Genomic DNA, 14336 nt, shown 5'->3' with positions numbered 1-14336 from the left:
GTTGTGGTAATTATCACGGATTAATTGCATAAGTATAGGCATGAAATCAAATCTCGCTTTAAATTATTTCATATTACTCTGTATAGTATTTTCTTCGTTTTCTTTTTTTTGCAATCATTAGAGTTTTCTACCATTCATATAGTGGTTTTGACTTGTATAACTGACTAATGTATAGCAAAATCTTGTCATGTAATATTAGTAGTCAAACCTATTCAAACTATTGCAATTAAAAAACAATAGGGGGAGTAAAATGTGTATGTTAAATAATTGTATTGATGGTATGAAATTAGGGCTATTTCAAAAAAGGAAAACTACTTGTACAACCTTTTTATTCAATTTTTATTAATCAATAAAAAAATTAATTTTATTCATAATTAAAGTTATAAAACATATGATAGTAAATTAATTTATAAGGCATATATGTATACATAAGGTTTACTTTTAAGTATTCAATTAAATCTATTGAAGCTATGATTACTTTAAACAAGCTATAAAAATTGCTTAAGTGTTTAAGTAAAGCTATATGTTAATGATGGACTAATAATAGTCCATTTGTGCATGAAGTACATACAACAATTCACTGTTTTTCACTTTTGTCTTCTTTTTTAATTCATAAGAAAAAAGGGAGTGGAAGAAGAAGATTACAAACTGTATAAGTGTAGAAAAATCCAACTGGATCAGCTGTTGGACCAATGATACTCTAATTAAGTTTCTAAGCTTTTTTTTTTTTTTTTTTTTTTTTTTTTTTTTTTTTTTTTTTTTTTTTTTTTCTGACAGCCTAGTGCAAGTATAGCGTGAAGAGTTTTCTAAAAAAAAAAAAAAAGAAAGAAAAATTGTTCTGTGTATCGCTAAGGTTTTAAAAAATGCACCATGTACCTTTAAAAACTTTTAAATACACCATGTACCCCTGACGTTTGTAAATAAATGCACCAACTCTAACAAATGCACATATCATTGACTTATCAAACTAAAATCTTACCCACACACTGACTCACTTTTAGTACTTTATACTTATGTAGTAAAACCGCCTAAAAGCATAAATTAAATCAAAATTTAAACTCTGTTGATCATTTTAAAACCTAAATCTTTGGGTGTTAGAATTTGCTTTATTAATTAAGTTTACTTGTACTTAAATAATTTAGCATTAAAGTAACATTAAATAGTAATAATTTGATGCTTAGAGAGTCTCAATTTAACAAAATTAACATTTATTGTGAGTGTTAAGGGTATTTGATGCAATTTTATACAAATCTCAAGGGCACACGGTGCATTTAAAAGTTTTCAAGGGTATACGGTACATTTTTTAAAACCTCGAGGGTACATGAAACAATTTCCCAAAAAAGAAAAAAAAGTATAGCCTGAAGAAAATACATTTAATTTTTTTTTACGAGCACTAAACTGCTTCTTTGATCACAATTAAAATGTGAACTCCTAATAATACTCTCTTAATCCTAACGACTACTATTTCAAATTCTTAATTTGGTAAAATTCATTTATATGAATTCCGTAATTTGTAAAAGATTTCAAAGATAACAGTGAAAATTGTGTTTGACAAATATTGTTTTAAGTGTAATGAATATCAACAATTCCAATATCCTTAAATTATATACTCAGTTTGGTTAATATTCCTTCCGTCCCTTTTTGATAGTCCCTTATGGACAAATTTTAATCCCAAAATATTCACCTCATTTGCTTTTTCTAATAACTATTAATATTAATTTTTTATCAAAATTCCCTCTAATTTACAACAATATTTGTGCATATTTAACTTTTCCATGTAAATTTTGTTTTTCCATGTACTTTTATTACTTCCTCTCTCTACTTTTTTGCATACCCAATGTCAATTTACTTTTTAAATGTACTTTAACTATTCTTATTTGTGTTTATTAATTCCCGTGAAAAATGGCCATAAAGAAATATTAAAAGGGGACGGAGGGAGTACATACTTCTTTCGTTTCTATTTCGTTAATGCATTTGATTTAGGCACATATATTAAGAAGAGGAGAGAAAATGAGAGAGAATCATAAAGCAACTAGGATAACTTGAAAATACAAGGTAAAAGAACTTACCCCAAAAGGAAACGTGTAAACTAAAAAAAAAACTTCCTAAAAAAGAATACGTTTCAACTAAAAAAAACAGACGTAGTATAAAATGCATATTTTCATTGACGATTAGAGGGGTCAATTCGGTGAGATCGGATCGGATTCAATGAGGTTAAGTCTATTTTAAAGTTAAACTATGTTAAATTATTGTGTTTATATGAGTCGAAATTTAAATTAGACTCGTTTAATGAAATCAGATTACATCGATAAGTTCAATTATTAACACCTAAACCAACACGATAACTTGATTGGAACAAAACCCAAAAACCTTGAAACGCAAGTAGCATTATGTTCAAAGTTAATTTCCGACGTATTAATAATACTGTAGTATCAATAAATAAATAAAAAAATCCGAAGTACTCGTATGTAACACAGGGAAGTACTTCTCTCCTAGAGTACAACTGGGTAAAATAGAAATAAAATCTGTTGCACTCCGTAATAAATGCATGCAAAATTGCAAAGCATTGTAGTAAAGTAGAGAAGGAAGAGATTAAATGTGCGCGTGATATGAAGTAAAAATAGAAGAGAGAGGAGAAGTAAGGGAAGAAGACAAAGCGCGCGTGCTAGAATCTGCAGAGAATCCAAAGAGGGTGAGGTAAAAGGCGTGCATAGTACGAGGGTCGAGGGAAGAGCGTTGTTATAAAAAGTGACAAGAGCAAAGAGAAAGAGTTTCTGGGTTTTCATGTTGGGATTGTCTTTTCAATAAGCTTCTCCTATTTTCCAGATTTTATGTTTGGTCTCAGCTCCCTCGAGGCGCGTGTTTTACGGACCCTTTTTTTCCCCAACGGATACTCTCCTACCAAACATTGGGACTCCTTTTTTTTGTGTCTATATATAACTTATAAACCATAGGTCTATCGACTACACCCGTAAATAAAATTAACCCTTTTTGACAATTTGGTAAAAGAAAAAAACTCCAACAATTTGGTGGATAAATAATCTCATACCACAAAATTATTAAACAAAAAAAACAAAGGAATTTCATGTGACAATTTGGTTTTATAAACAATATAAAAAAATCTCAAGTATACTTGAAGTACTATTTTGAAGATCATCAAAAAGCAAATGGTGCAATTACTGAGTAATTGAGGAAGTATACTCGAATGAGGAAAGGAGTTAGAGAGAGTAATCGAAATTAAAAAATTTAATTCACCTTATACTACAAAATAAATTTATGTACCACACGAGTAATTGTATTTGCAAAAGAAAAACTTTTTCCAAGCTAAGTCATCATTTAAACTTGTTATGATAAATTGAAAATTGTATTGTGTGCATAATAAAAACATGTATGACCGTGTAAGTCTACATGACACACAATTACATTGCTTATCCATTCTAATTATTTCCATGTTTTTTATATCCATTTATGCTAATTTCATATTATAAAACACACATAACAACTCTTACAAACATATCTTTTGTTTATAATCTGTGTTTGACTTTTTTTTTTTTTATTTTTTTTATTTTTTTATTTTTATCGCGCTTATAAGCTTAAATATATCCACCCACACCCCCTAAGGACATATATAAGCCTAACATGTTTTTATAGTCTATCAAATCCATCGTACATTCCTTAATTCTGGTTGATAGTCATATTTTTGTTTAGTCCATCATACATTCCATAATTGGGCCTAACTTCTTTAATGGGTAGTCCATCATTACATCTCATATTTATAAAATTCTTTTATAGCTTCAGAAATGGACTACCCATTTACCATCTTTGCCCAATACTCTCCTGGGCCTTTTCTCTCATTTTACTGGGCCTGCAAGCTGTCCATCAAGGTGCAAGTACAACAATTGTAGAGCTTAGAAAATTTGTTAACACTCCATAGGGAAATAAAATGCATAGAGAATGAAGGATCCGAACACGAGATCAAGTATTGGTATTGATATATAAACATAGCCATAATAAGAAACGAAAATCGTGTATAATTTTATTATATTTGTAGAGAGTTTGGGAAATATGAATAGGTTGTGTGCAGGTCTAAAATCGAACCATATGTTTTGAAATTTTCTTTTTGATAGACTAAATATTGAACCTATTAGTTTTCTGATTGATGTAATTATGGACCTTTATTGACCATTTATTTCAGCTTATTGTTTATTACACCATGGCGAATGCTATGTGGTCATCAAATTTTATACGCATAGCGTATGATTATCATCTCGACATATGAATACAACTTCATATTCCCAAAGTAGCAACATATATAGAGATTCATAATGAAAATAAAGTTATCTAAACAAGAATTTTTCAAGTACAAGCTCTACAGCTTCATGCATTGCACATTTGGCCATTTGCAGTTTTTGCACACTATAAACAGTTGAAGAAAACCAATCAAAAAACATAATGCAATCAAAGAATTATTCACATACTCTACGTTCTTTTTGGTGAATTGTGAATTACTCGTAAGTGACATGGCTTTTATTTCTTTTTTTTTTAATAAACAAAAAAATAATTCCAATTTCTTACCTTATCTTTCCTCTTTCATTCCCCTAAACAAACAAGTACGAAATAGTAAAATTAATTCATTAATAAAAACAGACCCGTCTCAATGACAATAATCGATTCATTTTTTACCCTTTTGATAAATACCCTCGACTAATCGCCTTATAATTGCCAAAAAATAAAATGAAGAGATTTAATAAAATTTTATTTCTATTTTAAAAAAGAGCGCGAGCCTATACAGTGAGTGATATGAACTGATATATACGCATAAATTCTACCGCTCAAAAAATCTTCATTTTTTTTTGCCTCAAAAATTACAAAAGAAAAAAAAAAAAAAAAATTCGGTGTCCTTAAATCTTGGAAGAATTGTAAATTCAATGGCAAGCAAGAAGATAAAGATAGAGGAAGACGATGACAACAATGATCAAGAATCTAAACCCACCAACTCTGCTGTAAGTTTTTGACATTTTCTACTCTTGTTATTACAATTTTGCTGTTTTTCTTTGATTATCTCTATTATTTTCTGCATTTTCGATTTTCTGGGTTAATTTTACATACTTTATTGCTTATTAATTGCGAATTATGAGAGAAAATTTAGTGGGTGTTTAATAATTTGGTTCATTCATTTTGACATTTTCTACTCTTATTATTACAATTTTGCTAGTCGTTTCTTTGATTATCTCTCTATTATTTTCTGCATTTTCGATTTTCTGGATTGATTATACATTCTTTATTGCTTTTTAATGGCGGATTATGAGATAAAATTAAGTGGGTGTTTAATTTATTTGTTCATTCATTTTGTCATATTGTAGAACAATTTCTGGGTATTAGTTTTACTGCTGAATATATGAATCTTGGTTGTATAGTATGAAATTGATTACTGTATTTTGATTTAATGGGTTAATTGTACATTCTGAATTACTAAATGGGTGTTTTATGTGTTGGATTATTCAACTTGGTATGTTGAAGAACAAATATATGAAACATACTTGCTGTCTTTAATTTGTTGGATTTGCAGTTGTTGATTTACTTGTAGTACTTACTGTATATAGCAATTTTAAAGGTTGTTTAATTTCTGGGTATTTCAGTTGAATCCTACAGTTACATTTGAAGTAGAAACCCAAAGTCGAGCTGATGAAGATTCTGGTTTAGAACAGGCACAACAGCAGCTAGTGGCACCTACAAGGTCATTGCATCAGTTACAGCCTCGTAGTGGTTCCCTGATGCAACCAGGATTAAGTCCGAAACCTGTTATTAATCAAGCAGCAGCAAATAAGCTTCTAAAGGATTTTGATTCCCTAAAACTATCTGGAGTATCAAGTTCACCACCAAGCCTAAAGCTTCAGCCATTTGATGTTTATGCTAATGAGTCGGGTTCTGTGACTGTATCTCCTGATGCAGGTATGCTTTAGAGCCTTATGAACTTTTATATTCGCCTTACAACTAATCTGAGGCTGTCACGGCTTTCTGTAAGGTTATGGTTGACAGGATATGCTGGGTAGCTAGAAATTTATATATGTTTTTAAGCAAGTATGTACATATATATATATATATATATATATATATATATATATATATATATATATATATATATATTCTACTTCTTGGGATCTGTTTGATAGTTGATCTGTACTATTATGTACCTAATTGCTTTCTACAGGTATAGGCGTTGGTCTTAAGAGAAGCAGAAGTAGTTTAGCTGATATTTTGCCCTCAATAGCTTCTCAAGATGGTGAAAACAAAGGTGATTTAGATAATGCAGAGGTGCCTTCCGATCTTTTTCCTCCTGGTAAAGTTGGTTCAACCAATGCTGAGATAAATTTGAGGCAAAAACGAAGGAAAGAATCAGAAGAAAATATGCAGAATTTGATTCCTTCAGTTGATCCATTGCCTTCTACTGGTATAGTTATTAACAAGGGAGGTGGAAGTACTTCAAGTAATGTTTTGATCTCGGGAGCTCAAGATGGTGAAAACAAAGGTGATTCTGATGATGCAAAGCCGCCTTTTGATCCTCTGGCTCAAGGAACTGGGAGTGGTCCTGGTTCGATCTCAGCAAATACCACTGCTGGTGATGAGTCCAACAGACCAGTCCGCATAGCTGCAGGGGAAGTGTTATCTGCAACTGATACAGACATGTTAAAGTCTACTACAGAAGTGTTATCAGACGAAATACAAGGTGACAAGGAGAAATCTGATGCTTCCTAAGATGACGACACTCCAAGAAATTCCAGTGCGCCATAATATTACAGTAGAAGAAGATGGTCTTGAGGCTTTCTCGGGTGATCTCTTTCACTTCTTGGAACCTTAATCGGGTGATATCAATTTTGTAGCTGAATTTCATAATTTCTCTAGCCGAATTCATACTGTTCTAATGCTACCAGATGGGATTGGCTGAAATTCTTTTACCGGAAGTCATAAGTATATAGTATATAGTCGTGTATACAAAATTAATAGTACAGTACATAGTACAGGATCTATATAGCATTTACATTTTTTTACTGCAAATAAGAGTGTTTTTCATGGAATAAGGAGTCTTTTAGAATGTAATACACAGTAAAGAAAACTAGAATGTGAATGATTCTCAATCAGCATGTATGGTAATAACTGAGTTTCTGCCTTTGTTTGGATATCAATTAGGTACACCCTTGCATAATTCTGCCATTTATTTCCTTATATTATAAATCAGTGAAAGCAATTCATGCATTATAAGGAACATATTCATTAGTGGCGAGGTGTCGCTTTTGTATCAGTTTAGCATGAATGTTCAACTTAGTTTAGTAAATCTATAGACTTTCAGGAAATATATTCTGTATAGTTGTAAATCTATTTTTGCCAAAACTTTTTTATTTTGGTGTCAGGGTTTGTATGAAGTATGATATGAGGAAGAGAGTTAAAAGTTGGGATACGAAGGTATGTTGGGCAAAATTAACGATAGTGGGTAGCTTTTAGAGGCCGAGTAGCGGATAGTTATTTGAATAGCCAGTAGTAGTCATTAGTAGTAGGTTTTGTATTATTTGCATATTTTGGGGTTTTACAGTCTGTCTGCTGATTCATTGACGACTTACAAATCCAATTAGGTGTTGCAGCATAGAAGCGACAATGACAAATTGCCACATTCATAGTTTTGATCACAAAATATGGCATAAAATACAGGTTTGATCAGAAATTAGATTGCGAATAGACAAATATAACATCGAAAGTAGAAAATTAATATAAAAATAAGCAGCAAGAAACAATAAGGGTAAAGTATGATCAAGATGAACACCAATAGTGAAAATAAAAAGTAGAATTAAACGGTTTAGTTTTGGTCGTTCAAAATATGATTGAGATCGGGCAGCTTATGAATCCCGAAAGAGTAGAGGTTGATGGTAGCAAAGAGAGCTCCAAAGCCGAGTGCGGCGCGAGCAGAAGATCGGAGGCCACGAGGGGCATACATGATGGAGCCAGCGATAGCCGCGGAGGGTGTATCATTCCATTCATGCATGAGTCTGGTGACCTCCGACTCGACCAATGGTGTAGGCGGTGACATTAGTCAGTATGGTAAATATAGCACCCAGCCCACCAACACGAATCGAATTAGCGCGTGCTGCATTGATTCCGGCAGAGAGTGTTTTGTGGCGACGCCCGGCCTTCAGGAAGTGGTACACTGATCCGCCCGTCAACCCGCACATGAATCCCACCCCCACGTCTTTTGGTAGGCCAGCGATACCCTCGTCCGCCGGCGCCAGAGAACTATACATGTCGGGAGATTTTTCTGGAGAAGGGGTTTTTTCTTTTTCTGGACAAGAAGAATTCATCACGATTCAAACAAAAATTGTAATGGGGTTTTGGAGATACTCGGATAAAAGCTTGAATTATAAACACTTTTGTTTATGTTTATGTTACCAATATGTATTTTCTCAATATTTATAGCCATCAAAACGCAATCTAATATAAAACTCTACTAGATTAACCCCATACGATGCATGTTTTAAAATAATAATTGAATTATAAACTTTTAACACGTATTGAAAGAAAATAATTTCCTCATTTTTCCTAAATAATTTTTAATTAAATATGAATATATATACAAGTCCCGAAAATGCATAATTTTCATATTTAATTAAAAAATTTCAATCTAATTATATTATTAACTATTGTTAACAACTTGTAAATAACTTTTTCTTTTTTTTTTGAAAGACGGTTAGTGCATTATTAACTATTGTTAGCAACTCGTAAATAACTAAATAGCATAATATGTGTAGAAAACCCAAAATTTAAAAAGTCAAACGGAATATATTTTCATAGTAATGTTAAATAGGGTAGCTTAAAAAGGGGAAAAAAAATGACATTATCATTGCATTTTGGAGGGAAAAAATTAAATAAAAAAGTGACACGTAGGCAATAATGACATCAGCGGTTGTTATTTTAGTATATATATAGATAGATAGATTATATGTAGTATAAACTTTCCTAATCATAAACTATATCAAATTATCGAAGGAAGAGTTATTTGGACCTATGAAAAATGCTCTATTTCCCAATCTTGACACTTCCTTGACCTTTCCATTATTAACATTCAACTCAACTAGCTCAAATCTTGTAGTGCAGCGCCATTGTTTAGAGTTCATCTCAAAATATCGAACCACTTGACATATAATCAACAATTGGCCTAGAGACTTCACCAGGTAATAGTAGCATTTATTACCAAGTACGGTAATCAAGCCATTTGACTTGGCTTGCAAATGTCTGTCATAAGATAGATTAGTCACGACTTGAAAATGAGGACTGCCTTGGGCTGTCTCAAATTTCACAATCCAACCATAAACATTTGTGCCATAAAACTCTCCTTGGTAAAAAGTTACACCAAGGCAAACAGAGAAAAGAAATTTTTCAATGGAGTCCAGGCCATATGCATCCAATCCAAAATACGGAGCATATGGATTTGTTACACGAATCCAACTAGCATCACCATTCCTCCAGTAAACCAGATTCGAAGGAGGCGGAGCTGTGCAAAGAAACTCAAAGAAGGCTACAAAGACAATGAAATCACAAGTGGTTAAGGGGTTGGCCGATAAGGTGAACTTACAACAATTTTCAACATGATTATAATTATGAATTTTTGGGAGCTTTATTATGGCTTTGGAGTAAGGGTTCAAGAGAGAGACATGGCCTCTTTCCGATAACACAAGCAACCACCCATATGAAGATAACAACCTTTTTGGGTCACGTCTTATTTTTAAAAAATAGTTAGGAAGGTTAACGTGATAAACCATTTTCTTAGATAAGCTGTACAAACGACGCCTGCTTGATGAGTAGGCGTCTTTTTCATTTTCTGGTAGCATCAACCATGGAAGTGTATGAGATTTTTTGACATTAGCTCTGAACTTTGCTGCCTTTGCGGCTAGTCTCCAATGGCTACAAATTTTTTGTAAAGTCTCAAAGTCTTCGTAGAATTCCACATGCTCTACAATTTTAGTCACAATCTCTTCTAGCAAGTTACCCCAATCTCTCATCTTTGATTCACACTTCAACTCAAATCTAATAAGAATCCAAAAATATATATTTGCAACTATATAAGTGATTATACATAAAAATAGATAAAAACATCACAATAAATAAATAATCAAGAGAAACAAATAAAAAGGACAAGCACAATATTACTCTCTTCATTAAAATACCACTTCTTTTATCTGAACTAGTAAGCCCGGGGTGCTAGTACAATAGTCACAAATACACTAATAAATTCGTCAATTCACTGCAAATTAAAGCATATGTATTCTTCCATTCAACTAGAAATCTATCAGCACACAAATTTAATCTAATTTTGTAATTGCCATTTTAAATCTGAAAATAAAAAATTAATCGTAATTTTATATTTATATCTGCAATCAGTTTCGTAAAATTCTGTATATGTACCTGGATACAAAGGGTATTTTCAGCTAAAAAAAATATCGAATGAGAAAAAAATAAAAATAAAATAACACACCATTGGGTGCACTTACTTCTATGTGCATCCGGGGTGTATATAAAATAAAAGGTTTTACCAATTTAAAACAAACATTAGAAAAATCTGAAAACTTTGAATTAAAAACAAGCAAAGACGAAGCAACTATTGGCAAAGATAATTACCAACGACTTAAAAAGTAGGTTGTTTTTGAATCCTAATCAACTTTGAGCCCTTCAATTCCTGTCAAAATGCAAACAAAAATAGGGTTTTAGAATTATGGTTCAATCTTAACATTAAAGGGTTAAGAGCTTATCATAATTTAGGGAGAAAAGGTCCAATTTTATAGTGCCATACACAACATTAAACTCACAAGAAATTTAGGATAAAACGTCTTGATCAGCCATTGCCATTAAACACACACATATATATATGCTTACAACATTAACCTAACTTGTCAAAACTCCTAACAAGATATATACAAATATATTCGCAAAATATATCTAGCTTAATATAATTATATCCTAACACATATCCTAAGTCCTAACATTAAAACCCAAATTTTATTCAAAATAATATCTTCTCAACCAACAAGTGAATAAAAGAAGTGTTATGATATTTTATAACCTTAATTAATACGGAGTAATTATAAAGTATGATGAGATTTAAATTTACAAACAATACTACAATTTTGATTATCAGATTTAGATATATAAACAATACTAGAGTTGATTCAATAAACGATAGTTTCTCGTGGAAGATAAAAAACATCATCGTACTTGGTACCTCAGATTCATATACTGGGCAATTTTACAAACAATACTACATAATTTCTTGTAAGACAATAATCTAAGTTGATTAAGAATATCTTGAAATTCGAATAACCATCATCATACCTCAGAATATGCTTCAATGGAAGATAAATATATCGCCTCTTGGACTCGTGGAGTGCATGGAAAACTTAGGGCCTATTCTGATTGACTGAATTGAGCTGAACTGAACTAAACATATTGGAGCTGAACTGAACTGAATATTTTATGAGAGAAGGAAATTAAAAACTGAACTGAATTGAACTTATTGGCCTGCACTGAACTGAAAATATTCTGAAAAGAAGAGACCCTTAGATAAAGAAAAAGAGGACAGATGATTTTTATTTTTTTTTTAGGTAATCAACAATGGGTGGAAAAATCAGAAAATAACAATAAGTGACTTAATTGTGGCTTTCAAAAAAAAAAAAAAAAAAAAAAAAAAAAAAAAAAAAAAGAGTTAATTGTTGAGCCCTAAACCCTAGTGTACGATCTTCTACCTACATCCCCATACAAAACGGTACCATTTAACCTCCCACTAAGTATACTCACTTACTAAAGTAATAATCCATACCCCACATACTAAATTTTTTGTAAAAAGATGAACCACCTTTCAAATTCTCTCTTCATCCTTTTTACTCTCGTTATCATTTTGGTATGCCTGTTATTTTTTTTCCCCTTGAATTAGCAAAACGAGTGCGGTTCGAATTGGTTATGCTAGGTACATTGTTGAAACAGATCTATGAGTGTTGGTTACACGCCAATTATGTAGCTAATTAAGTAATGTTCCAAATAGCACACCAACTAGTACACGCGCAACCCCCTACTATAGATAAATGAGACTAATATTATGAAACGGGGTAAAAAATTAAATTTATTATTCTTATTTTAAAAAAGAGCGCGAGCAAGTGTATGATATGGACTGATATACGCATAAATTCTACCGCTCAAAAACCCACTTCAATTTTTTTTAGCTCTCAAAAAACACAAAAGAAAGAACAAAAATTCTGTGTTCTAAAATCTTGAAGAATTGTAAATTCAATGGCAAGCAAGAAGATAATGATGGAGGAAGACGATGACAACAATGATCAAGAATCTAAACCCACCAACTCTGCTGTAAGATTTTGACATTTTCTACTATTATTCTCAGAATCTTGCTGTTTTTCTTTGATTATCTCTCTGTTATTTTTTGCATTTTCGATTTTCTGGGTTGATTGTATATTCTTTATTGCTTATTAATGGAGGATTATGAGAGTACATTAAGAGGGTTTTAAAATTATTGGTTCATTCATTTTGTCACTAGAACAATTTCTGGGTATTAGTTTTACTGCTTAATATATGAATATTGGTTTTATATTATGAAATCGATTACTGTTTTCTGATTTAATGGGTTAATTATACCTTCTGAATTACTAAATAATGGTTGATTAAGAGAAACAAATTACTTTTTTCTTATTTAATGGGTTAATTATACCTTCTGAATCACTAAGTAATGGTTGATTAAGAGAAAAAAGTAAATGGGTGTTTAATTTGTTGGATCATTTAACTTGGCATATTATAGAACAAATTGATGATACATTTGCTGTCTTATCTTAGTTGGATTTTCAGTTATTGATTTTCTTGAATTACTTATATAGCAATTATAAAGGTTGTTTAATTTCTGGGTATTTCAGTTGAATCATGTAGTTGTTGATGAAGTTAAAACCCGAAGCCAAACTGATGAAGTTACTGGTTTAAAACCTGATGGTAGTGAGAAACATCAGGCACAACAGCAGCCAGTGTCAGCTACAAGGCCTACAACAAGTACTCAAGCCACATCAGATCAGTTTTTACCTCGTTCTGATACAGATCAGCCAGGATCAAGTTCGGATTCTGCTTCTAATCCAGACCCATTGCATCAGTTGCTGCCTCATCATGGTTCCCTGAATCAACCAGGATTAAGTTCAAAACTTGTTATTGATCCAGCTGCAGCAAATGAGTTTCTCTTGCATATGGATTCTCTAAACCTACCTGGAGTATTAAATTCACCACTAGGCTGCCTAAAGCTTCGGTCACTTATCAATGAGTTGGGATCTGTGACTATATCTCCTGATGCAGATAGATTATAGCTTGACAGGACATGGTCGTAGCTAGAGATTTATATTTGTATTTAAGCAAGTATGCACATATATATGTTTTACTTCTTGGGATCTGTTTGATAGTTGATCTGTACTAGTGTTCTCTATTTTCAGAATATCTATTGAATATGTTCTCTTCATTACTGCATACCTAGTTCTTTCTACTGGTATAGGCGTTGGCACTCATAAGAGAGGCAGAAGTACTTCAACTAATGTTTTTCACTCAAGAGCTTCTCAAGATGGTGAAAACAAAGGTGATAATGATAATGCAAAGATGCCTTTCGATCTTTTGCCTCCTACTGGTAAAGTTGATTCAACCAATGTTTTTCATGGTCGTGGTGAGACTGGTGACTACAGAAGTCAAATTCAATGGATAAATGCTGAGATAAATTTGAGAGAATCAGAAGAAAATATGCTGGAAATGATTCCTTCAGTTGACCGTTTGCCTTCTACTGGTATAGTTATTCACGAGGGAGGTGGAAGTACTTCAAGTAATGCTTTGCTCTCAGGAGCTCAAGATGGTGAAAACAAAGGTGATTCTGATAATGCAAAACCGGCTTTTGTTCTTCAGGCTCAAGGAACTGGGAGTGGTCCTGGTTCGACCTCAGGAAATACCACTGCTGGTGATGAGTCCAACAGACCGGTCAGCATAGCTGCAGGGGAAGTGTTATCCGGAACTGATACAGACATGTTAGAGTCTACTACTGAATCAGAAGAAATACAAGGTGACAAGGAGAAATCTGATGCATCCCAAGATGGCAACACTCCACCAAATTCCAGCGCGCGATAATATTTCAGTAGAAGGTCTTGAGGCTTTCTTGGGTGATCTCTTTCACTTGTTGGAACCCTAATAGGTTGATAATGTTTCAATTTTGTAGCTGAATTTTATGATGTCTCTAGCCGAATTCATACTGTTCTAATGCTACCAGATGGAAT

At 32.4% G+C, this 14336-nt stretch overlaps 1 protein-coding gene across 1 annotated transcript; it reads right to left on the bottom strand.

Moving 5' to 3' along the window:
* Window positions 1-9014: 9014 nt before the first annotated feature.
* LOC145570884 (uncharacterized) lies at window positions 9015-10046 on the bottom strand. Its single transcript, XM_081630008.1, has one exon. The coding sequence runs from the start codon at window positions 10044-10046 to the stop codon at window positions 9015-9017; it is 1032 nt and encodes a 343-aa protein (XP_081486134.1).
* Between the last annotated feature and the right edge of the window lie 4290 nt (window positions 10047-14336).

This window comes from Chenopodium album, chromosome 12, assembly GCF_948465745.1.
Source record: "Chenopodium album chromosome 12, dcCheAlbu1.1, whole genome shotgun sequence".
NCBI classification, from domain to species: Eukaryota; Viridiplantae; Streptophyta; class Magnoliopsida; order Caryophyllales; family Amaranthaceae; genus Chenopodium; species Chenopodium album.
Note: the sequence above shows the minus strand (reverse complement) of the source record. Positions and strands in the feature narration are given on the sequence as shown.

Coding starts and splice junctions, on each gene's coding strand:
- LOC145570884 (XM_081630008.1), bottom strand. CDS start 10,046: ATGAGAGATTGGGGTAACTTGCTAGAAGAGATTGTGACTAAAATTGTA.